We start from the raw sequence: 27398 nt of genomic DNA on the forward strand, positions 1-27398 counted from the left end.
TAATTCATCATACATACAGCTGAATGGAATGAACGGACTGGAATAATTGGAGTGATTTGAAAATATAAAATATTAGGGCCAGTTTCTGAGCTCGGGATTTAGCCAAGTTCTAGAATTTAAACAACTGGAGTCAGAAAAAATCCCGAAACGGGGCGTCGTCGTAGTCCACGTTTAAATTAAATTTTGAAAAACTATAAAATTGAACACAAAATAAAATAAAGAGAAAATAGTGTAAAGTTTCAGCTACCTATTTTGAATTATTTAGAAATGTATCATTTCGTCAAGGCAATAAACGTCTCCAATAATTATAGAAATGAGAAAATGAAGATTAGCATAAAAACTACGAATACGCCCTTTTTCGGAAAGCCAATTTTCTGGCTCCAGCTGTTTAAAGTCTAGAACTTAGCTAAATCCCGAGCTCGAAAATGAGCCCTTGAATTTACTTGACGAACAAGTGGAAATGTGGCAGCACATCCACCAGAGACGGCACTCTTATTTTAAGGGACGTGAGTTTTTTTTGTCTTATTTACAATTGCATAGATATAACTGTGATTAATTATTTTGAATTTGAAGTTGCAATGGGCATTGAGATTTTATTCAATAATTTTATAGAAGATGTCGATATAAAAAACTAAAATATAATTTTTTAAACAATAAATAAAGAGCGCAAATGATTTTATACGTTATTAAGAATTAAAAATTTTTATGATAGTCTGTTTTCCTATTTTTTGTGGAAGTTTTTTACTGAACGTGTCCTCGAAAGAGCGGGTACAGTATGTGAAATAATGATGATGTGGATATGGAAAGGATATAAATATATCAATATTTTTGATGGATATGATATAATATTATTCCAAGGTGGGGTTCGATTATTAAGCAGAGCCAGTTCAAGTGCGGTCATTGGTTTAAAGGAGTACGGTAGCAGCCTTGAATCTTTCATCGTTTTGAGCGATAAGATACAATATATTGTATAATAACTGCATTCTATATTGTAGGCCCATACAGGTAGGCTATATAATTATGTGCATAATATTTTTTTAAATAGAAATCTAAAAAAGCATAGTTAATTATTTGATACTTGACACAAGAAAGTACCGGAGCTATGCTCCGGGAGGGTATGGAATGCCTCCATGTGGAAGGGAGTATACTGTAGTCTTCCCCCGGGAAATTTTTTTCTTTATTTAATAAAATTGGCCAATTTGTATCAATTTTGATTACTATTCAAACGAAATTTTTCCTGTGTCAGGTTTAAATAAAAATCATCAGCATTAGGTCAATAGTATTTTATATCATGATGACGATTCATTTTCATGTTTCAGTTTTAGTTGAAAGACAGCAAACATAACATATACAGGATTAGAATAGGATTTAAATTCTCTTAAATGTATTAACTGGGATGAAATTAAACTGCTGAATATATGCCTAGGTAGAGGTAGGTACTAATATTGTTCAGCTCTGTTGTGCACCGGTTTAAATCTAGCACTGCTGGCAGTAATATTCATGAAAAAAATCCTCATAATATTACTGAAAACGGAATGAAATAAAAATTCTCATTGCAAGTAAGTAGTTACCTATATAGCTTTCAAAATGTTTCATCAATTTACCGACTACTGACATGAATCGACTATTTTTCTTTGCCATTTTCAATTAATTAAGTTACTGTAATTGAAAAATTAATCAATATTATAATCAAACATTTCAATAAATTACTTAAGAATTTTCATTGATTCTATCAATTTTGATGGCCATATAAGGAGAAGTGAATATATACGGTAACTTTGTTTCCATATTGCAATTATTATTATTTTAAAATGTAATGTTATTTATTTACTTGCTTAGATCTTTCTAATTTTCAATTCAACAATAATATGCTGGATAAATAAGAAGGATATTATTTATCTAGGAATTAGTCACCATCATTCAATTTTATTTGATGAAGTAGGCTAAGTTTTGTAGCTTGATGAAAAATAATAATCGAACCTGGCATTTGAAAAATCTCAATAATTATCAAAAGATAAATTTTGTCAGTCAAATAATTTTTTGTTCATTTCAGCATGGTCGTAACAGCATACTTTATTGCTTGATTTTTCAAATGACAGGTTCGACTATTAATTTTTCATCAAGCTACAAAACTTAGCCTACTTCATCAAATAAAATCTCGTAATTCATCCATCAAACAAATTTATTCCTAGTAAATTATATAATTCGCAATGTATGAATCTCGTGATTGAAATAAAAATTCGCGGTTAAGTAGGAATAGGAAGTGATAAAAAGGTAACAGCTAACAAGAACTGCTATCCATCCGCTACAGTAGCGGTTACCAGGTTTAGTTGGTAGCTCTGTCTTATCACTGTTTCCGACACCAAAGTCTGCTAGTGAAATCCGCGTTTCTTAGGCGACTCGGTTAAAATTTGTCTGAGGATCACAATTAACTTCACTAAAATAAAATATTTTATTTCCTCTTTATCATTAATTTTTTCATGTTTTATGACCTCATCATTTATGGAAAATAATTTATCTTTGTGAATATAATCAGTCCTATACCATAATATGATATTAGCTAGATCTGAGTCTTGCTCAGAAGATTCTGATGATGAGGTAAATGAAATAGATGTCCACAGAAGAAAATATCAATTGTTACTTGACCGATGTGAAGTACTTCAGCAGGTTAGTTAAATACATTAATCCTATTACCTTTTTACATTTTGATCGAAACAATCATTTGATAGAATATACAGAATAGGCTATTATTGATGTAAAACGCTTCTCCTTAGAAATATCAACATAACCTAAATGAATGAGAAAATTCAATTTTACTATATATTATTGACATTTAATTATTATTTTTTAATCATAATAAAAAAAATCTGGTGTGGTACACTCACACAACTTTCCTTGCTCATATTTGAAACTACGATCTGTATAATTATGTGTATAATATAATTTATTGTTTTCAGAGTAGGCTACTTTTCCTTTGTGTAAATTGTGAAATTCGATGATTTTTTTAGTCGTCAAAACAGCTGTTCTACAGATGAAATATCTCGACTATGTGTTCTTTTTATGAACTGCACTACCTACCTACCTACCTCATGCACGAGAAGGAGGTTACTAAGTCCATTTCTCAAGGATGGGGTGGACCCCCCATTAGTTTCCCAGAAAGGAGACTCATGCCAGTTGATAGAGCTGATAAATAACTATACAGGGTATGCATTTGAAAATAATCGGTCAAGTTATTTTTTAAAAACTTGGTTTTTTAGTGATTATCCGCCATTTTTCTCAAGAATATTACGGTGCTCCTGCAATTTTCCCAGAAATGAGACTCGTGCCAGTTGATAGGGCTTATAAATAGCTATCCATGGTATAAATTTTAAGAAAATCGTTAGAGCCGTTTTCGAGAAAACCGTAAATAACATGGTGTTTTAGTCATTATCCGCCATTTTTCTCAAGAATATTATGGAGCTCCTGAAATTTTCCCAGAAATGAGACTAATGTCAGTTGATAGGGCTTATAAATAGCAATCCATGGTATGAATTTGAAGAAAATCGTTAGAGCCGTTTTCGAGAAAACCGTGAAAAACATGTTTTTTTAGTAATTATCCGCCATTTTTTCGCCATTTTGAATTTAATTTTATTGAAATTCTCATTGTCGGATCCTCATGGTATAAGGACCTTAAGTTTAAAATTTCAAGTCAATCGGTTAATTAGGAATGGAGTTATCGTGTTCACAGACATACACACACACACACACACACACACACACACACACACACACACACACACATACACAGACCAATACCCAAAAATCATGTTTTTGGACTCAGGGGACCTTGAAACATGTAGAAAACTTGAAATTAGGGTACCATAATTTTTTTTGGAAAGCAATACTTTCCTTACCTATGGTAATAGGGCAAGGAAAGTAAAAAATGAAGTTAATTGCATAATCAAAAGTTGAGGTTTTGGAAGGAATCGTGTTAGTATTAAAAACCTGATGGCCCGTTCTGTATTAATATTATCTAAACCTAATCGGTATTTGGAGTAAGTCTATTTGGAATTTATAATAAGCTTTGAACTGTGACTTTTTATTGAAATCTTCAAATAAAACTTTTAAATTAAAGTAAAAAATACAACGTATTGCCCATCCATCGTTAACAAAAATTAATTTTGATTTGATTTACAGGACAATGAAAGGATTGTAAACCGAATACAAAAAGTACGCAAGCTTCTCAGACGAACTCGAAAAGAAAGACGGTAAGTTTCATCAATCTGAAATAAATATTGGCTAAATATTCACAAAACATAGACAAGTTGAATAGAGGACACTAGTCTAGTTTTAATCAGTAATACCAGGACTTCCTATATAGGTAGTATCATAGAGAAACAATAGCATAAGTAGCCTAGATATCCCATGGTATAGGGCGTTTATGTTGCAACTTTTACTGTTATCTCAAGCCGATAGTCCACGTAGTTGTTCCCGTGAAGCTTTATGACGCTGGTAGTCTCTCAATTGTGCTGTTCATACACTCTTACCCGTTAAAAACAGTAAAAATCGACAATAATCGATAGTGATCGGCTTGAGATAACAGTAGAAGCTGTGACATAAACGCCCTATACCATGGGATATCTACTCACGCTATTGCTTCTCTATGGCAGTATATAGGAGGTCCTGGTAATACATTAATAATTGATGACAGCTGTTACAGAAGTAATTAATCCATGTAACGTTTTAGCATGTAGTGTAGTTGAGAGTTGGGATGCGATTTATTCAGGAACTTCCAATTGATGAATTACTCATCATTCAGCTTATCATCTTTTTCTGTTATTAATCAAATAGTATTTTTACACATTATTTAGTTAGAAATACAGTGGGTCAGGAGGATCTATTTAAATTTATTTTGTAATTTTGATTAATAAGTAATAATAATGTAACTGAAAAACATGCTTTTTTCTTTAAAGTGATTCTATTCGTTAATAACTTTTCAATTATGGCCTCTTTTCAAGATTCATCATGAACCGTCTTGATCAACACCTTGACAACTGGAGAACCGCGTCCCTACCGCTTGAACTGGATGAACCAATTGACCCTCCACTGAAAGGCATCTCCAGTGAGCGGACAGTTCCAACGACTAAATTAAACAAGGTATTTTATTTCATCCATAAGTAACGTTCTCAAAATAATAGAAAAGATTCAACAAGTTAGTAATTACCGTAACGTTATCATAATAAAAAAAACTTCTCAAGATGATTTTTCTTAGTTCCTTAAGATATTTTATACCGGAATTTCAATGAATACTACTCCTATGTACAGTACGGTGGTTTCTATTTCTTTAGAATGGAATAAACTAAGCTACAACTTTAAAGCTCCCTAAATAAAAACACATTTCTAGAAAAAGTTTTTTAATTTATTTTTACTTTTCACGATATGAGCGTCAAAAGTTCAACTCTTAGGGCAGATCCATTGTAGAATTGAGAAAATACTGATACTCTTTATATTATATATTTTTGTAAACAAAGATTTTCGAACAAAATAGGCACTTGAAAATTGCATAATTGCTCGAAACTAATTCATTGTGTTTATATAAAAAGTATAGAAATAGTACAAGTAATTTCCTATAATAATTGAACATTCAAATAGCTCTATACTTTATTAAATTCATGAAATTTTGAGAATATATTCTCCAACATATTGTCTATCTCATGACATCAATTTCAAGGGATATTTATTCTTTTTTGAAAAAATAACCTTATCCAAGTTAGTTATTTGATTTCATTTAATCCGTTCCACTATATTTTGAGCTTTTGACCTATTCTATTTTATGCATTATTTTTAACACTCATGCTTGAAACTACCTTCCCCATTCCACTGTGTCTTTATCATAGAGAAACAATAACAAACGAATATATTCCATGGTTTAGGGCTCTAATGTTGCAATTTTCAATGTTAAGCCAAGTAATAGTCCTATACTCCGTACAAAATTACTTCTGACCCGGATGAATATGCGGCGCAGAGAAATGGAGGGAGATCAGCCAATTACAGTGATGGATAGAGTCAAAGGTAGAAGCGCAGTTGCCAATTCGTCGATTAGAGTCAGACGACTGAACGCTTCCAGAGAGGAAACTCCATAAGTTTATCATGAGCGCTTGAATACTCACTAGAAATTAGAGAATGCTGGCCGATTTAGAACGGAAACTTCGCCGCCGTTGTATCCCTTCTCTGCTGCGTATGTCCCTTCCAGGCCTAAGTAATTATGTACTGAGAGTATAGTATCTTGTCGTGAAGCTCTGTGACGCTGGTAGTCTCTCATACTGTGCCGTTTATACACTCTCACAAGCCCAAAACAGTTATAATAGACAGTAATCGGCTTGAGTTGACAAAAAGTGGAACATAAACTACCTATACCATATGGGATATCCTCTTATACTATATATTCTCTATGATTTTATAATTTAGTTTCAATTGCTCCCAAATATTTTCCAACCAATTTAATAGTTTATAATGTTTGTGACTTATATCTCTGCCATCTGTTTGCACAGCAGTCGTCATCGTCGTCGACGTTTGAAAAGGGCGTGTCCACACCATCGGCTGCCAACTCGTCGAAAAAGTCGAAGGTGGACAGTTTGTCGTCGCAGCAGCAGGCATCTCCGTCGCCGTCGCCCGTGCCGCCCAAGAAGAGCGGCAAAGTGGCGAGTGATCCGAACGCACCCAAGCGGCCAGCCAACCCCTTCTTCCAGTACTGCCAGGAGCAGCGCACTGTGCTGCTTGAGTCCATTCTAAGCAGCGGCCAGAAGGAGCCCACCAAGCAGGAGCTCACCAAGCAGCTGGCCAACAAGTGGAATTCGCTGTCCACTCCCGACAAAAAGGTCACTTGTCTGCCACTATTGTGTGTATCTTGCCTTCATTGGCCATTGTAAAAAATGTAGGCTGAACCAGCGACTGGGCCAACATTTAGATGCGGCATTAGATAGCTGTGATTCAATTTATTCCAGTATAGCCGATTGTCAAATTCAAAAGAATTTGAATCTGATGATTCAAATCATGAATCATTTTATTGTCGATTGAATACTAGAACAGCGACTAGCTAGTAGAATAGTGACTAGTGACTAGCTCTATTCATTAGCTCCAGCTATATAAAAAAAAGATTATACAACTGACTCGAATCCCAGAATTAGCAATTAATAGCTTTTATTAGATCGATATCAACTCCACTTCAAATATTTTTCTTTCAAGAAAATATTTTTCCCATGATTTAAAAATAAATTTTCATAATAATTGGGATGAAAGTAAATATTATTATGTTTTATTATTGGGATAAAATATTTTGGTAGTTCAATATGTTATTTCTTCATAGTCAACAAACGATTTGGCAACAGTACAAAGGTAGAAAAAGATTCAGCAATCTGTTTTGTTTAATGACACACAAGAATAGCAAACCAATGTCGATCAGGTACTGGCTTGAAATGAATCTCTCTATAGGTCAGTTAATCGGGATGAATAAGTAGTGTATTATTATAATTATAGAGCCAGGCTTTCGGAGTCGACGACGCTCATTATACAGAGCTTTCACAGTCTCAATTATTTGAAAAAGTAGCTTTCGTCAAGCATACGAGTACCACCTGTTGCGCCGACTGAAGACTGTCGTGAGGCAAGTGAATCATTGTTCCAAACAGGAACAATAGTAGCTTATGCGGGTATGCGAAATTAAAAATTTCGTTCATTTTAGTTCCGGACATTTCCAATTCCGCATTCCCAGCTATTAGAAGTTACTGTTATACCTGAGTACAGGATGTTTTGCTGAGCTTAAGCACCCTGCACTCAGTTACAATAGTGGCCTCTATATGTAGCTGAAAAACGTTATCATACAGGTAGGGTACATAGCAGCGTGCAAATCCATTTTCTCAGGGACAATGGACGGAATTTGAGAAGCCGCTACTAATTACCAGGTCTAGTGGATGTCACTATTGTCCTTGTCTGCAGAGGGTTCATTGAGCAGCGCCACTGGCCACTGTTCCTATTATAATTAGACTACAGATGTCCGCGTCTTTTCTCACATAAGAATGCCTATCAGTAAATTATAGTTACTGCAAATTGCATGAACCACAGGATGGTGTATGACCCGAAATTGTTTATTTCGAAAATTGGTGAATCCAGATATCTTATCCAGTATAACTATCTTATTTAAGCGTAACCTCATTTTCATGTTTCAGATATACTACGACATGTACAAGAAGTCAAAGGAAAAGTACACTGCTGACATGGACATTTACACTAAAAGCAAAGGAAAGCTGTGATATCTATGTAATAATTCAGTACTATTTTTATATCTCAATATAATATTCGAACGTGTACAAGACTATTTGTATACAGCTTGTAAATATTCCCCTTGAATTAATTGTTTGTATTGATTAGATAATTATGAGGAATTTCTATAAAACTTTACAATGTATATTGTCTGTTATTTTCATATACCTTCTAATTTAATATTTGATCAGCCGTGAAGTTATAATTGTTCAACAGTACCTTATGTAACATTCAGCATTTTTTCAAATCCAACAGAAAAATCAAAGTTGATGAAATTGAATTCCAATGTTTCCCAATTAACTTTGATATTTTGCTAAAATTGATAATTTATTTCAAATCAACTTTCATCAAAGATTTGATTCCCTATTGGACCCATATCATTTTAATGACTAACAATAACCAAACATCTATACTACTAAATATAATGATTGTGTTCATGGGAGGTTGCGGTGCATGTACGGCTTCGGCGAAGTGAGCAGTAACCAAAAACCACGTGACTGGTGCACCACTACATGCTCCCACCAAACGAAAATCGAATTCTGGTTCACCGTTTTTGGTGCGTACTTTTGAAATTAATCGTTTACAGATTGGTGTTGACAAAATAATAAAGGTGTTATCAATATGAACATTTCAGCTATTATTTATTATTATGGAATCAATAATAATTATCAATTTATAATTTGAAAATATATATATTTTTAAATTTATTATACAAGCTTGTCCAAGCCAATATTATCTTTTATGTAGGTTGCAACAGACCTATGTTATCTTATCACAACAAAGCTGGAGTATTGATTAGTTCTTATAGAAGCACTAGGCTAATCATGTTTTTCCTATAAAGTTTTTTTAAATAATTAATGATGGCTCGTGCTGTCATCAATGAAAATTTGACTACTTTTTCTATGCAATTAGTGTTAATGAATAAAACGTTTTATGGAATATTAGCAAAATGTTAATAATTGAAGTTTCTTGATTTATGTCTACTATCCAGAAATTTATCTGGATAGATCCTAGCCTAGGAATAAATCAACAAAATATAGTATTCCGACTAATATATAACATAAACACATCTTAGTTTAGTAGAATAGTCGATAAAGCTAAAAAATAATAAACTTTCCAGCCAATTAATAATGAATGAATTTCTTGCTTTTCGACTATCCTGTTATTAATTTCATCAAATGAATAAAATACTTTGTACGCCTCATCCTTTTTTAGTCTAAAGATTCTGGATGTCAATACATAACCTAACAAAACAGCAGACAACCAACACTCTAACTCTCGACCAATAAAAGCGTTGATCCTGGTACCGGTTTTGTGGAACATACTTTTCGAGCGGTGCAAGTGAGCATGTACGTGGTGCAAGTGAGCATGCACCACTCCACTCTGTTCCAAGATGGCGACCGGTACCTGAATTGTCAAAAGCTCCCACGGAACGCATTTTCGTGTCCTTGGTCGAAATCGTACATGTACCGCAACCTCCCATGAACACAATCATTGATGATATAATAATGCATACTTAATGGGCCCTTGTATTAGCACTCATTTATTTTAGCTCTATTTCAACTCATGTTAAATGCTTATCCTGTAAGCTGGTTTGACAGTAATTATATTTATAAAAAAGGTCTGGTTATGTAAGGTTAAACAGGAATAATTTTTAAAATATCGAGAAGTTTAACTCTTTATCTTTTATATAACTATATATTTCTTTATTTTCAAGGTTATATTGAGATAACAATAAACAGAGAGATCAAAAGGTTGCGCACACGCAACCATACCTTTCTGTAAGTACAATAGCATCACCTGAAGTACTTGCAACATAAATTTCTATGAGTTGAATAATAATCTGTAATAGTATCTGCTGTTAGATTTTGATCTGACAAGTAGACAGATCTGCCCAGAGGAGAGCAACAAGCAAGACAGTGTGTCAAAGTTCCTCACTCAACATTTATGATACACACCACTACATCTATCTACACCGTCTAGAAATTTATCACAGGAAAAATAAAAAATATACAAAGGATAACAATACAAATTTATCTTTTTTAGGGGAACAAAGGAAATTCAATTCCCTCCTTCATTTCGCCATTTCAGTTCCCTCTTTTATGCCAGGATATGGTTAGTATTTGTTCACAATTAGTTGTTTATGTTAAGATGCGTCCATTTCATTATGTAACACGGGCCTCTTCAATAAACCCTTACTTTCTTCTAGCGTAGATTCTTCCACTCAAGTTTTCCCTCCAGTTGGCTCTATTTTTCCCTCACCCAACGTGGGTTCATTCAATCGTATTTGTCACCTTGTCGATTGGAAGTCGATCAGTTATGTGGGATATCTTATTTCTCATTCATAGGTTTCATTACATAACACCTGTCGGCATTTTTTGGCCGGGGTATCTACTACACATAATTCTGTGGCTCAAAAACTACCAATGTTTTTTTTTTTTAATGAGTTTAATACATCACTAATATCGATTATTTTCAGTTCCAGAAGTGCCAATGTCCTAAGCAATAAAAAGTTATAAATTTTTACTACCAATGTCATGATTTAGTTATTCCACTCGAAGAGAGCGAAAACTACCAATGAAGACATAGGCTTTTAGATTGCCATTCATACTCCGTGCCAGAACTACCAATGTAAAGTACTTCTGCACTTCTAGCACTCGCATTTCCTTATCGAAATTCCGTAGTTCGAAAATACAAGCTGAACTTTCAAGCTGATTTGTGAGAAAGTTGGTATTTTAACATAGGTAAGAGATATTTAACTGGAAGAGCTCTTTATAATATCGAAGAATATTTGAATGAATGAGATCAGCTCCTATGAGTTGAATTTTATTGTATTGTTGTATTCTGTAGATATTTTATTTGTTATGTATTTTATTTTTAATTGTATCTAATCAAAGATATATATTTATGACACTATTCATTGTATACAATGTACAAATTTATGAATAAAGAAATAATGAAATAAAATAGGTATTTCTTGCACTAGGCCACAGAACTATTGGCGACCTTTTGCCCTTTATTGCGGGTCTGGGTGCTGAATCTGAGGGGAGCGACATTCCGTTGAGTGGGTGGGAGTTATTTCTGACTTTCTTGGTATTCATTTTTGAATTTTTCTCTACTGATGATCGCAAGGGTCCTTTACTATTAATTCTGTGAAATTGATAAACATTTGAGATACCACATAGCCTACTTGTCTCTTTCACAGTCGACGACGTATTCCCATTACCCTTTACTGACATAAGTATAAGACAAACTCAAGTGTTCTACCAAAACACAAATTATTCTACTAATTGAAAATATAATATCGAGATTTTTTACGGTAATGAAAGTTTCTCCCTTTTTTAATCACTTTCGCACTAGACATGGTTCTTTTAGTTCATGGTTTCCAGAAGGTTCTTCATGCCTCATCAAATCATTTAATGTGGAAAATGCCCAGTTCAATGATATCCGAATTCGATGTAGGTACTTCATTTGATGCTATTTACATAGAGGTTCATTTACATTTGCGTGTCTTTTCAACCTCTTTGTAAATAATATATAGATAAGCTGTATTCCAGAATACAAAAATGAATCAAATTTCATAAATATAACGATTTATAGAAAAAATGTAGGTATATAAAATAATTCTGTAATATAGAGCGATATTCGCTAATTTGCACTGTTCAAGAATATCAGTTTGATGTTGCATCACTCTTTACCATAACTCCATTAACATACACTGAAGAAATATTTCGATCATCTCCAGTATAGAGAAACTTTTGAAAAATCTCGCTGTTACTCAATGAATCATCAGAATTGAACAACGAGATTTCTTCACTCATGTCTATCAAAAGAGCATCGAATTTCTTGCCAACTTTGAAGTTTCCTATTTTGTTTTCCATTCCAAGAGCTGAAATCAGAAAAAACAATTCAAACTAATCAGCTATTTGAATACAAAAATATTATAAATAAAAAGTGAGACATGACATACTTAGAGTCAAAGTGTGATGAAAATAACTACCTATGCTGAAAGCTGGATCGCACTAATCTCATCCCAGGATTTGAAAGATTAGCTTAAAAAATGGAATAATGGGGGGGGGGGAACTCACCAATTGCGGCTCCAGTGGTAGCCATGTAAAATACATCGTTGTATGTTAAAGGTGAACTCTGGCTGTCTTGGAAGAATGTAACGATTGAAGCATCTATAGCCGATCTCATGCAGTTCAGCATTGATGCACTGTAGCCTCCTGAAACATCTTAAATAGCACACAAATTTATCTAGAGTTAAAAAATAATTCAGTTATAGAATAAAAATAGTGATTAATAATTTGTAATATATGATAGTCTATAGAAGATGATATACGACAATATGAATAAAATGAGATAGTATTCAAATTAGCCTATTTTCTATTCAATTCAGCCTGATGAATTTAACCGAATTATTCTTAGAGTATTTGTATAATAATAATTTTGATAGTATAGAATAATTTAAAAGTATTTTTTAGAATAATATTGCTGGTTTCTAGTTGATTCCAAAGATATTGAATTGCCCAAAATTAGGGTGTCACTCATTCCGTCTAGTACCTATTTCAAATTGTCCAGTATTTAGTTTTCGTTATTTATGTTAATTATACAAAATTATCAAAACATATCGAATAATATCAACATATTACTATTTAAAAGCCAAAACCTAAACTTCCTAACCTTTGCTTTAAAACAAAATTAAACGGAATCTCTAGGTTATGTTCTAATTATATACACAAGACAATTTAAATTTGGCAGATCTCAGGAAGTTCCCAAAAATAATTTAAATCTATTATAGCCCACATTTTCTTGGCATTTATGCATTTTAGGAGGCCTGTAATAAAGGTGAAGGCTGCTGACACATTAGACTAAATTACGAAAAACAAAGTTATTTTAGATCATTTTGTTTACTCCCATATGCGGTCATGCTCGAAAGAGCTTGCATATGTGTAATGTTACTTTATGTAATATTGTAATAAATAAAAAAATAAATAAAGATTAGAACTTAGTGTTATAGAATTAGAGAATATAGGCCACTCTGATTAAATAGGATGGAATATTTTAATAAAAGTTAATACTGTGTTGAACCTCATTTATTATGATTCATGAGGGGTAGTCTATCGCTTGATATGCGAGAGATGAAATGGGTCTCACCCTTGGAAAACGTTATCAATGTTCAAATAACTATTCTAAGCAACTTATGAAATCTGTTGGATTTTTAAATAAAAATCGAAAAAATCAATAATATCAGAAAAACGAAATGGCACTCACTCAATCGCAGAACTAAAAATCTACCAGACCAAAAACGTTCAAATTTGGTAGGTATGTTCAGTTGGCCCTTTAGGGGCGCACTAAGAACGAATTTGGAGAAATTTCCAAAAATACACTTAAAATCAGCGTTCTTTAGCGTTTTCTCAGCTTTATCGAGAACAAATGAACAGAAAATGTTCAAATTTAGTACAGAAGCTCAGTTAGGGTGTAATAATGTTGTATTAGAAGGAATTTGCAATAACGTCAAAGATACGCCCAAAATCTGCGTTTTTCCAGCGTTTTTTTTTGCGCTTCTTAGCTTTATCGAGAACAAATGAACAGAAAATGTTCAAATTTACTACAGAGCTGGGGTGAAATTACAGGAGCTAAGCTAGGGTGTAATAATGTTGTGTTAGAAGGAATTTGAAATAACGCCAAAGATACGCCCAAAATCAGCGTTTTTCCAACGTTTTTCTCAGCTTTTCTGCGTTTTCTCACCTTTTTCAATAATTGATGGAAATATATAAAAAAAATCAGTACACAGAGTTAGCTGAGGTGGAAGAATTTCGTTCGCCGAAGCAGGGGTGCCCAGCCCCCCCAAGGCCAATGGCGCATGCCCCCCCCCCAATTCAAGTGTAATGCCCCCCCCCCAATCCATGTGTAATGACCCCCCCCCACAGTACCCCAACTCCCAACTCTTTAGTTTTTAACATTAGTCAGTGTATGACAATAAAATTCACATCTTAAGGTGCTTACAGATATACGCGCCGCGAACATGAGCAATTCACTTTTAATCAGCTGATGCCAAGCTTTTTATATCTGTATTTTACCGTTTCTGTAAAAATACAGATATAATCAGCTGATTAAAAGTGAATTGCTCATGTTCGCGGCGCGTATATCTGTACGCACCTCTACATTCTAATCTTCCAAGGACATTATTTACCTTTGGTCTTGTGAGGAATTCTTTCTGTTTTCATAATATTGTAAAAATATATACCATCGTTTCTCATCTCTTTAAAATAGAAATAAAGTATTTTTTGATATTATTTTTGAGACTAGCAGTGCACCCGTTCTTGTTCGGGAGGACTAGAAAGAACTTCATTACATCAGGAAAAACTACATGACACATATTTTAATAGGATATTAAAAGATAAGTAAGGGAGGCTTTGCTTTTTAAATGCTAAGGTTACTTATAAAAAGTTGAATAATAACATCATTGATAATTCTTTATTGCATAGCAATCTTGGTAAACATTCATACAAATTTGGAACGATTTTATTCATACAATATATAATGTCGGCAAGTTTAGGTATTCTAAATCCTATACTATTAAACGAGCAATTTCTGTTTAGATGTTTTGATGTTTAAATTTTTAGATGTTTATATGTTTGTATTTCACCGGATCTCGAAAACGGCTCTAACGATTCTCACGAAATTCAGAACATAGTAGGTTTATAATATGAATATTCGATTACACTAGGTCTCATCCCTGGGGAAACTCGCTGAAGGACATTAAAAGAATTTATTCATCCTTGGAAAAACAGCTGATAATTTCGGCGTCTGTTGATGATGGAAGTGAGTGAGCGAGTGCATGTGTGTGGGACTGAGACAAAATTAATTATGACTCAGCTGTTGAACTTTTGTACATAATTCAATCAGGTACTTAGTGACAGTTGTACAAAAGCCGGTTAAGTTTTAATCCTGATTAATTCCAGTAGAACCAATCAGATAAGCTATCTTTTTGAGATGGTCTTCTGTGATTTGGTTCACGTGACATGAATCAGGATTAAAATTTAACATGCTTTTGTGAGAGAAATTTTTGCATTCCTCTGCGAATTAATCTCAATCCACTGTGATTAGATAGAACCTTTCTGTATGAACTATGAATATTTATTATAATTTCTTCTTTCGTAATAATTTTTATATGCTTTTGTAGGTATTCTAGAGCGGAGCTCGGTGCCCCGATATTTATCATGAATTGGAATAGGTTGTCACTGATGTTGTGTTGTTGGTAGTATTTACTTTTTAACATTACAGGAGTAAATAACACAAGTTGAACAAAATTTATCTTTAAATGGTTTGGTTTTTGGAATAAAGATATCATCTGAACAAGTACATTTTGTAAATTCTATCTATTAATACCAAATATCGGGGCACCGAGCTTTGCTCGTTATTTATTCATTGATAAACAGATTTATATCATTGATAATCATTTCTTTAAAATGATTGGGGAAGTACTAACAGGCACAGCCCAAAACTGTTACTTACCCGAATTTTGATTTATTCACTACGAAAAATATATTTCGTCTGTGATTTATTCACAGACGAAATCATCATATGTTTTTTCAAGGATGAATTATCCTTTTCATGTCCTTCAGGGAGTTTTCTCAGGGATGAGACCTAGTGCAATCGAATTTTGATATCATAAACCTACTACTATATTCCGAATTTCGTGAAAATCGTTAGAGCCGTTTCCGAGATCCGTTGAACATAAATAACCAGATAGCCAGATAACCAGATATAGAAATAGAAAAATATAAACAGATATACATAAATTGCTCGCTATTATAATAGGATAACAACTTATAGTCCAGTCAAATGGTCGTTTTTCAGGAAACAGCCCCGAAATATTTTTTTCGATGGTTCTATATATATTTTGGGGCGCTGAATTCTAATCTGAAATTTGCTGACACACCAGAAGGCGACTTCACCCCAAAATTTTGGATTTTTTTAAGTTTTCCATTTAATCTCGAGAACCTTGAATTTTTCGAGAAAAAGCATTCTCTATATAATATTAAAGATAATAAATTTCCAATGAATTGAGTGGTCGCGCAGGACTACTTTTTGGATTTTATATCTGAAGTGTTCCACAAGATACGCAACTTTGAATGTGCGAAAATTTGTGATATTTTCCCCATTCTCACAGTCTCGCATATGCAACGTTGCGTATCTTGTGGAACACTTCAGATGCAAAATCCAAAAAGTGGTCGAGGTTGTGATGAATTTTCTCCTCTTTTCACTTCCATGAAATATACTTCTGTTTTCAATACCGTTCAAAAGTTACAGCCAATTGAATGATGATCTTTATTTTCTCATTTTTCTTGCGATTTTACTGTTATTAAAGAGTCTCTAAAATGAGTACAATGCATGATAGAAACTTGCGATTGGTCTTAAATGAGAGAAAATTTCATGCTCTATAAGCTGAGTTGCCCTAAATTGATCTTGCATTACTGTTTATATCGAAAAACTGTAGAGACTGTGAAAATGAGAAAAATATCGCATATTTCTTGCAACAGCAAGGAGACTCAAACACAGGACCATTAAAAATTAAAATGAAGCAAAGGAAATCAGAATAATAGTGGATGATGAAGTTATAATTTATTTTTGTCAAAGATTTACCTTCAAACTCATAGGCTTAAAATTACTAAAATTCCTGCATACAAAATATTATCAATTGTGCTTTATATTGAGTTACACTTAGCAAAATATAACATTGTAAAGGTGTGAAAAATTAACTACATTAGGATATCTCTATTTAATACCTTGATTTTTTAATCATAATTCAAAATGTTGACATAAAATATACAAAAAATCATGCCCCCCCAAAAATGTTGATGGCGCAAATTGCGCCATGCCCCCCCCCCAATATATAAAAAAATATATAAAAAAAATCAGTACACAGAGTTAGCTGAGGTGGAAGAATTTCGTTCGCCGAAGGGCCGAAGATACGCCGATATAGTAACAGGTGTTTTTACCAGCGTTTTTCTACGTTCTCTCAATTTTTGAGATCAAATTGACATAAAACGTTCAAATTCGGTACAGAAGTTCCGCTGAGGTCTACAAATTAAGAGGCCTTCAATATTTCGCCTCAAAACTGGCGTTTTTCAACGTTCTTCTAGATTATTAGCTTTCTCATTATCTTATCGACCGAAATTGTTAAAATTTGTTACACAAATCTGTCTGATTTTTCAGGTTTGGAGTAAGTAATGGCGGTGATAAATTGGAGGATTTCTTTTCTCCAGTTTTTCATTGAGTTTTCAATGCATATTTCTTCATTTCTCAGGAAAATATATCTTCATTTCTCATATTCGAGAGAGTTGGATAATGAATGATTTGTAAATTCTCTACGTCATTTCTATCTCTAATTTTAAAGGCTAGACTGGAGTACAATAATTCTCATAATATCCTAACGAAGTTTTCCACCCTGCACTAAATAATTGAAATTAATCGGTGATTGAATCGAGCGAGGAAGTACTTTGACTTTCTGATTGAATGAAGCATGCTCAAATGAAAAATGCAGGCGAGCGAAGCGAGCCCGCTGATCTCATTTTTGGACGATCCAGTCGGGTGTCCAGGGGGCGGAGCCCCCTGGCTAGACGGATATGGCGAGCGAAGCGAGCCTGACGGCTAGTTCTATTATAATTCTGTTGAATAACTAAACTATCTCAACTGATGTTTTCTTCGCAAGATTTCTAGAGAATATAATTATTTACCTGTTCCTAGGCCGACATTGACATTGTGCTTTTGCAGTCTTCGTACTCTACAGATTCCACTTTTGAGGCTCACATTTGAATTGGGACAATGAACGACTGTGCACCCTCTTTCTCGAATCAAGTCCAGCTCAGAATCACTCAGATATATGCCATGAGCAAGCAAAGTCTGCAAAAACAATCAATACTGTATTTCCAATAATTACGGAGAAATTTCACCATACACTCTTTTAGTTTATGTTGAAATATTCAAAATGATTTACGGTTAATAAAAGAACCGAGGGCTAATGAAAAGGATATAACGGAAAATTCTTTCCCAAGAACGGAGATTGATACACTCAAACTTATCCATGTATGTTCAACGCAAAAATGATATCATAGTAATAGAGTTCAGTATCTCCATCTTCATATTGTTGAACATTTTTTTCATTTCATACGTTGTAAAATTAATTGGATAGTTTGCTATGATTCCAACTAATCCAAACTGAAACAAAGCATTCATATCATGATTTACATGGAAGAACGTATCAAATCTGATCCAATAAGTACATTATTTAGATTTATAAAGAATTTTCAAAGCAGCACACAAAAATACATGAATAATATGGAAGTATTATTTTATCTAAATTTGGGAAACAATGTTTTAGGGCCTGTTATTCTATTTCCAATCATTGCTATGATTTATGAATTATTAGATTAATGGATTTAAAGCGTTTTACAATCCACAGCATTCATCTGGATTGACAATTTTGACGAGATAAAAACTAAAACATCCAATACTTATCTTTGAAATTTAGGTTTGATAGAAGTTGATAATATTTTATTCAATGGACAACATATTTTTTCTTGATAGATGGAAAAGTATAAAGGACGAGTGTTAATTATGAAAAGGTTGATCCTAAAAATACATACCCGATTCGTTAAAAGGCCTGCCTGATCGTAGACATCAGTGTAACTTTTGCCATCGAAAAGCTTCTTCACAAACTCTACTTCACTTGCGTTCTCCGAAATATGTGTCTGAAAAACGATTTTTTATTCAATATGGCTATCAGAAATATTCAAAACATAGTGGACCTCTGCTATGATGGATGGCAAAAATAGAAAGAACCAACTTCTTTAGACCTGTATGTTGGGGCCTGAAAATAAAATATTCTTATTAATCCATAATTGACAAAATCAGTTGGAAATGCTCACAACCATAAGCACCATGTACTATGTTATAAAGTAGTATGTTATATGCACTTTGTTAAGTCACCACAAAATGTACTATGTTCTCCAAAAGCACTCTTGAAATATTCAATGACTGTTCTTGACTCACTTGTACATGAAGCGAATTGGCCTTGGCTATTTTTGAAAGCTCAGCCATCAATTTCGAGTCACATGTAACTGCAAATCTCGGCGTGATTATTGGCTTCACCAATGGATTCTGAAAAGGTTGAAGAAATAGATGAAAATTCATCTTCCAAGTCTCGATCAATAATGAAATATAATTGGCAATTATCTTACCACAGAATTAAGCGGAAAATGAGAAATGTAATAAGGAAAGATATGAAACTATACTATTCACAAGTACAATTTACAATTCACAAGTACAATTTACAATTTTATTTTGTTCAATTAATTATTTTAATTCAAACATTGTTGAAATTAATTCGAGTACTTCCCGATAATGAAACTTAACAGCTTCCTGCAGTTATGATGGGAATTCGATCATAGAAAAGGTAGGATGTTTTTATTTGATCTATTTATTTACCTTGGGATGGTTGGGCTCAACATCACTAAACGAGAAATCTTTCTAAAGATCATACGTGGAATCAGACAAGTATTCGTCTTTTTAAGAAGTTAAAATCCTGGAAATAAATATCTGAAGAATAGAGAATTATAGAATAGTAATCACATAGAAGTTTACATACAAGAGAGTTACATCACATAGAAGTTTACATACAAGAAGTCACATACAAGAAAGATGTTTCTACAGTTTACTGGAGTTTTCCTCATATACAGTGTGAGAAATAAACCTAGTGAAATATTATAATAGTTAAGATTATGTCATCTTTATTTTTTGGAATTCAAATATTCACGGAGATTTTGATGACCTGACAGATTGTATGATTTTATTGTAACTGACAAATGCGAAACATTTAATGTAAAATGTACATGCATGAATAAATATTATTATTATCATTATTATAGCCTATCGCCTACCTTCAATTCCGAAACCTCACTGATAAACTTGTTGGTTTCTTCCAGAGATTCTTCAAGAGTCTCGCTGTAATTTTTTGGACAACCAAAATTCATGTTGACCTTGCCAATAAAAGCCCTTTGTCCGGCCAAGGCAACTGCTTTTGCCAATTCCAATGTACTTTCTCGATGGATTGTACCAAAATAGCAAGCGGTGGTTGTACCACATCTGAGCATTTTATCCTGAGTGAACAAAAATAAAATTTAATTAATCAATACAATGCCAGAAAAACCAAATAGAAATTGACATTTCTACAAAAAGAAATGTTTTTTTTTAGGTTGTAGAATACCGTGATGGAGGAACCTCTTTTGTCAGATTCTGAATAATCGAGTGTTTCGAGAGAAAAAGGCACCTAGAGGTAGGAAACCACCTGAGTATTGTGGGATTCTTAAAGAAACCTCATTTTGCACCAAATAAACTAGATTGGGAACCGCTGGGATAAACATGTGTATAGCTCACTTAAAATTATTAAAACATTAAAATTATTTACAACAACACACATTTCAAGATGAACAGATTCACGACGGAGTTGCGCTGATATACAAGAGAAATACACCAATTTATGGGAAAAGCATAGGTTCAACTCAAGATTTCACTTTACAACTGAAAATACAATAGTTATCATTCAATAAAAAAATATAATATTAATAATAATAATAAATGAAATATTATAGGCTACTTGTTCATAGACAGAAAAAATCTGAATATTTTTTTTTTGTATTTGAGTCTAACAGATATAAATCAAGGTCGACAAAAAGCGACACCAGTATCAATTTTCAGCGGAACATCATCATTGAATTGAAATTTAACTGATCGAGATTAAATATGTATTTTTATTATACAATATAATAGCCCTACTATTATGGTTTGCTAGACCAGAGGTTCCCAAACTGTGCGCCGCGGCGCCCGGGGGCGCCGCGAGCTAGTGCCAGGTGCGCCACCGTTGTCTATCAAAGAGTCACACTACAAAACGGGTCAGTCAGTATTGATAAAAGTTTTCTCCTTTAACTGGCGTTCCTAACAGATATTTTTCAACGTTTGAACATTCTGAACAAGTCTTAGCAGGCGGGGAACAATACGGATATTTTTCAATTGACTAGTAAAGTTGAAGCATTCAAGAAGAAACTTATGCTTTGGGAAAACAGTTTGAAGAATGGAGATTGTTCGATGTTTTCAACTTTGAACCAGTTTCTTGAAGAAAGCAGTCTCACCTTGAAAGAAAAAGAGGAAAACATTTTGACTCAGCTCTTATCTAGATTACAGGGTTAATTTACCTGCCAAAAGATGAAATAAAAGCGCAGCAGTGGGTGGACGACCCTTTTCAAACTGAAACCCCTCAAAACTTCAGCAAGAAGCAGAACAGCTGATTGAAATTTCAACGGTCTTGTCATTGAAATCAAAATTTCAGTCCCAATCTCTGTTTTTTTTTTGGCTTTCATTAGGCATTGTTTGCCGTTATTCCATTTACAAGTTTTTACCTTTGCGAATGTGGTTTTCCGCTGTTGCAGTAATAAAATCCAAATATAGAGCAAGGCTATTAACATTGAAAAGGAAATTCGGGTTACTATAGAATAATTTACTCCCAGGTACAATGAACTTATAAAAGCCAAACAAGTGCATCCCTCCCATTGAATCAGACTTTGCTCATGACTGCTGCCATGGACTTTGCTAATTTAAGTGTAACATTTTCGAAGTAAGCACTTCATTTATATTTATATCTTGAAATTTCTTAAATAGGGAGATATATTTTTCTTATGGTTGTTTCAAGTTGTTTTTTCTGCAATAATTCAATTACAATACAACTAATGTGTGTTTATGTTGTTTATCAAATCCTTAGGCATGTGTTGTTGAAAAAATAGTAGGCTAACAATCTTATTTACTACAATGTTATGTAAAGTATATTAACAAAAACTATTAAGAATAAAACTAAAAATTTGATTATAATAAATAATGAGCCATGTCTGTACTCAAAGGGAGCCGTGGGTCAAAAAAGTTTGGGAACCTCTGTACTAGACTATAATCCTTTTACTAATAAAATTTTATCTGCTCATCAGATCAGGCTAACAGCAAGTGAACAAAACAATATTGTCGCAAGTCCAGAAGACCTCTTTCTATAGACCTTGATATATATTAACAGAATATTGTTTATCCACGACTTCCAGATAAGGTGGAAATTATAAACTTGGATGCTTTTCTTGTTGAAACTTATTTGAAATTTAATTTAAATGTTCAGGAACCAAGCTACAATTGTATTAAACTGTTAATCAATATCTTTGGAAACCACAATCGAGTTTTTGAAAATGACTTACCACGACATTTTTGTATACATATTTAGCATGCTTGACATCGCTATACTTCTGCTCGCAAGGATAGGTGTACTTCTGCAGCCAATCCAATAGTGGCAAGTCATATCCAAGACCTGCATTGGGGAACTGTGGAGCATGCACGTGCAGGTCTATAAAACCTGGACACAGAAATTGTCCCGGCTTCAGCGTCACAGTTTCCCATTTTATATCTGGATACTTGGATTTTATAGATGCAATTACTGCATCTTTGTCGCAGGGTGATTCTTCTGCAGCTACAATCTGGAAATTGATTGTGATGAGAATATTATCATTTCAGGTTGAAGTACTAAACTTAATTGATTTTGTTCTCCATGAAGAAACACTTGATAATAACTCTGTTGTAGTTTAGACTCTGTGTTTGTTAGTAACTTGATTATTAAAAAAAAAATTAATACAAGAGGAAGTGTTTTTTTGAATACTTAGAAACACATTGTCTAAACTACAACAGTTACTAAATTCAAGGATAACTATACTCCGTAAAAAATTATTTTTGACTTGGAGAGATATGCGCAGCAGAGAAAGAGTGATACAGCGGCGCGATGTTTCCGTTCTGAACCGGTCAGCGTTCTCTAATTTCCAATGAGTGTTCAGCTGCTCATGATACGCATACGGATGTTTCCTCTCTGAAAGCGCTCAGTCGACTAAGTCTAATCAACAAATTGGCAACTGCGCTTCTTCCTATAACTCTATTTATCACTGGAATTGGCTGATCTCCCACCATTTCTCTGCGTCGCATATTCTTCCAAGTCAAAAGTAATTTTGTACAGAGTATAGTTTATATTTTTTTAGAGAAGTCTCTTTTATACTCTAGGCTAGGCTGATGATGGGAGAAGAATGAAATTTGTATATTTAGTACAACAGTTTAAAAATAAATATACGAATGTGAATTTCATGTGATTAGATACATTTTTGTATCCAATATATGTTTATGTGAAGTTTTACCGTAGAGTTTTCAATGTCCAAAGTGATCTCTCAGGTGATTCAAATTTATCAAATAGCATATATAGTACAATGAGAAACGCGAAATATGAACCCGATTATCTGAATGAACTGAGCTCATTGCAATTCACGAATTGCACTTATTCAAAGCTCATAAGAGGTAGGGGGAAATCCTTGATAAGAATAGAGGACAACACAAGAATTGCAAAGTTAACCAAGTTACAAAAGTATAACTGATTCACAAAAATGCATTTGATAACCTCCAAGTGACGCTTTGCATCATTTGAAGAATTTCCGCATCAGAGAAACATATCCGGATTGAAACCGATTTCAGATGCATTTATGCTGAAGTAAGACAATTACAAATACCTGAGATGTCAAGATGTGAACCAAAGCTGTGAGTTCATCATGATCCTGTCAATCAAATTCAATGCTAGAGAAGTTTTTCAACTACCATCTCGTCAAGGATTTGCAATCTCACAATGTTAAATTGGGTACAAAATGCTACACACCTTCTGCGTTGCTAGAACAGTCTGCGAAATAAACTGCCAATTTGTCAGCGAATAAAGTGCCAATCTGTCTGCGAATGGTAAGTTAATAACTATTCAAAATAATTATCAATAAGACTACTTTTCAATAATATGATATTCTACAATCTGCACTTATGAAAACTTCTAGCATTGATATTATAAGTTTCGCTACATTGGACTCTATTTTATTTTCGACATGGGTGATGGTAGAAAATATATGAAGTAGTAGTAATGAGTAAAAATTTCAATGCGAATCACGCAGAAACTTATATGCGTGACATTAGTTGGTTGATTGTTTTTGGCCTTGCAAGCAAGGCCTGTAATATACATTGTGTACAGTTATAAACAAATGCACAGTTCACGATTTTATTCAGTTGAGGGAGAACAGTTTATGAGTTAATTAAGCTATGAGAGTAAATAACTCGCTTTGCAATAAATTGATCTATGGAGTATCTAAAAATTCATGAAGTCCTGTATTGAATCAACTTTAGCCTAATATAAATAAAAAGTGTAGATGCCTAGATCAAAATGTCGAATTTACCATAGAACATGTAGGTGAAATATTAGAACCTAAAACCATGAAATTGGTTTCAATTAAATATAGAGTGTTGGTCTTGCATTTTTTCTTACTAAGTGTAGTGACACAACTTCTGCTACTATAACAACGTATGTATACTACATTCATGACAGAAAGCTATATAATAGTCCAGTCACCAGGTACTTTTTGTTGGAAAAACTCCGAAAACTCAAATTTTTCTGTGCAATAATTTTGGAGCATTGGACATCCTAAATACAAAAAGTTGACCTTCTAGCCCTGGAGCTTTTTACAGAGTGTTCCAAAAACAACTGACTTTCGGCTCCTTTTCTTAGGGTATAACCACACTGAAAGTGGAGCGGAGCGTGGCGTGGCGTTCTAGAGCGGAGCGTGTCGTGGCGTGGTCAGGGCGTTCATGATACACACAGGAAGCGTCTGAGCGTCAAGGGCCTAGAAAATGGCGTTGTCTAAGTTTGCACGGACATTACTTTGTAAGAACAATTACTTATTGGATTTTAGCTAAGCCTGAATTGATGAATTTTAAAAATGTCATAGAAATATGAATGAAATGGATTAGAAAAGCCTTACTTTTGAATTCAAAGTGCAATAAATGAATGTTCTCTTTCGAATAATCAAATAATACACATTACAGGGGAATTTGGGAAAACATGAAATATACTAGTGTAGTAGATGGTGGGAAAATTTTGTATAATATTTGCATTATCAAGTACTTAATACTATATTAATACTTGCATTATTATGTTGAAGTGTAGACCACTAGTATTTACATTGATAAGGCACTCGCACTTTGACGCTTTGACTCTCCGCTCGCAGACGCTCCAAAAATAAACCAGCTTGTTCCAAAGTTTACCGCCACGCTCCGCTCCGCTCTGCGAGTAGACGCTTCCAGTGTGTTTTAGCTCATTACTTAACATGATATTGTTCACGACGCTCCTCAACGCCACGCCACGCTCCGCTCCGCTTTCAGTGTGGTTGTACCGTAGGGGTACAAGATTAGAGATTTTTGCCGAATTGAGCAATCGGACGATCAAAATCATTCTCGTCTTTTCTTAGATAATAAAGTTTCGAATAAAGTGAAATAATTCGAAGCTCTCTATCTCTATTAAGTGCTGAGTTACAAGTTTTCAAAAAAAAAAAAAAAAAAACAGTACATTTTTGGGAAAACAGAATTTTTAAGAGAATTCCGTTTTTAATCAACTATATCTTCAGATTTCAAATATAAAAATTGATTATTCGATATCCCGCTGGGCGTAATTTTGTGCTCTTCAACCTGAGACTAGGTAGATCGTTCTATCTCAGATAGATTTCCAGATACACCTGATAACAATGTTGCTCGTAGGCTATTTCGAAAAACATCTGATTTTTACCTTACCTTATAAGTTGAACCTCCTGTTTGTTTCCTAGTCAAGTTAAACCTCCTAATTTGTTTCCTAGTAAATAATTGAAACCCAAACTTGGAACAGTTATGGTATAAGTGAACTAACACCTAAGTATTCTAAAATTGTATAAACTACAATTTAAATAGAACTGAATAAAAATTTCAATTTCCTATTCTATTTTAGCCAGGTGTTCTTTTTTCCTTCTTTTTATTTCTCTTTACGGTACGGTACTTATGTACCGTATATACGGTACGGATGTTGAATTTTTTGAATAATGGTACTTGGACTTGTTTCATAAATAGCCTATATATATAAAATAAATAGTTGACTCAAAGTAGGTAACGAATTCAACTTACTTTGCCATCTAGTACTGCAATTAGTCCATTTACAATTTTCAATTGTTCTGGTGAGAGTGAGTGCGCGTAGGTTCCAGTAAATATGAAACCACTTCCCTGTAAGAGAATACAAGATATGAGAATTTATTGAGTAATTCATATGGCACATTTAAATATATATTTTTGGAAGAAGATTGACTTGCAACAAAGTAAACACAATTCAACGTATAAACAATATTTTTAACGGAGCTGAATTCGGATAATACATTATTATTGACTGTAATGTTTTCAATTTTTTGACGTTGTCTTTACTTGTATGATTACATTGGTTGCACGTATGTGCAAGTTCACGCGAGACCATGCAGTACCACGTCACCAGGCGTACAGATAAAAAACAAAATCTGGAAAGAGCCATAGAAACACGTTGTGACTTGTCTGTCGCTGCTCACACTAAAAGCCATCAGCAAGTGCAGGCGTTCAATTCCAAGTGCACGCGTTTCTTGTTCCTATGACTTTTTCCAGATTTTTTTCTCATCTGCAAGCTTGGTCATGCATGGTCTTGCAAAAATTTGCATCCAATCTAATCATACCCTAATATTGTTGAAGACAATGAAAAATATTTCATTTGATAGAAGCTGTATAACAAATAAATGTTTGATTGCCAAACACTATAAATTTAGCTTAAGTTAGTATTTATTCAATAAAATTCTACTTTGAAGAGTATTAAAATTATACATTTCTTTTTATTGAGCAAATTATTAGCTTGATCCTGATTGGAATGAGTGTTTACAGTAAAAGATGAATTAATTTTTGGAATAAAAAGCCCACATTGCCTTGCTCTATTATAATACAGTATTGGAGATTTTAATGCTCCTGGCGTGTCATTACCGTGATTTGAATGTTGGCAGGAATATAAATTTTAAAACTATAAAAGTAAATCAAGAAATGATGTGTTTTTATTTCAATTAGTGAACGTCATTTGAATATTGACTAAAAGATAAATTTTAAAACTAAAAGTAAAGCAAGAAGATATT

General features: G+C 33.5%; 2 protein-coding genes across 3 annotated transcripts; one reads left to right on the forward strand and one right to left on the reverse strand.

The window, feature by feature from the left end:
- The first annotated feature begins 2403 nt into the window (after positions 1-2403).
- Positions 2404-8440, forward strand: LOC120352752 (non-histone protein 10-like). Of its 2 annotated transcripts, none has more exons than XM_039434832.1 (5): positions 2404-2667; positions 4177-4247; positions 4998-5136; positions 6531-6857; positions 8202-8440. In XM_039434832.1, the coding sequence occupies exons 1-5, from the start codon at positions 2551-2553 to the stop codon at positions 8283-8285; spliced, it is 738 nt and encodes a 245-aa protein (XP_039290766.1). In that variant the 5' UTR covers positions 2404-2550; the 3' UTR covers positions 8286-8440. The 2 variants fall into 2 exon arrangements, with proteins under 2 accessions (XP_039290766.1, XP_039290767.1); XM_039434833.1 differs by having other exon boundaries at positions 6534-6857.
- A 1462-nt stretch (positions 8441-9902) lies between these two features.
- LOC111055677 (guanine deaminase) lies at positions 9903-26825 on the reverse strand. The gene is made up of 9 exons (XM_039435156.1): positions 26796-26825; positions 26386-26481; positions 22590-22865; positions 20244-20462; positions 19357-19464; positions 18951-19055; positions 18042-18207; positions 12384-12530; positions 9903-12184 (listed from the first exon to the last, which is right to left on the reverse strand). Exons 1-9 carry the CDS (start codon positions 26823-26825, stop codon positions 11967-11969), a joined length of 1365 nt encoding a protein of 454 aa, XP_039291090.1. The 3' UTR covers positions 9903-11966.
- Between the last annotated feature and the right edge of the window lie 573 nt (positions 26826-27398).

Source organism: Nilaparvata lugens, chromosome 8, assembly GCF_014356525.2.
Source record: "Nilaparvata lugens isolate BPH chromosome 8, ASM1435652v1, whole genome shotgun sequence".
NCBI classification, from domain to species: domain Eukaryota; kingdom Metazoa; phylum Arthropoda; class Insecta; order Hemiptera; family Delphacidae; genus Nilaparvata; species Nilaparvata lugens.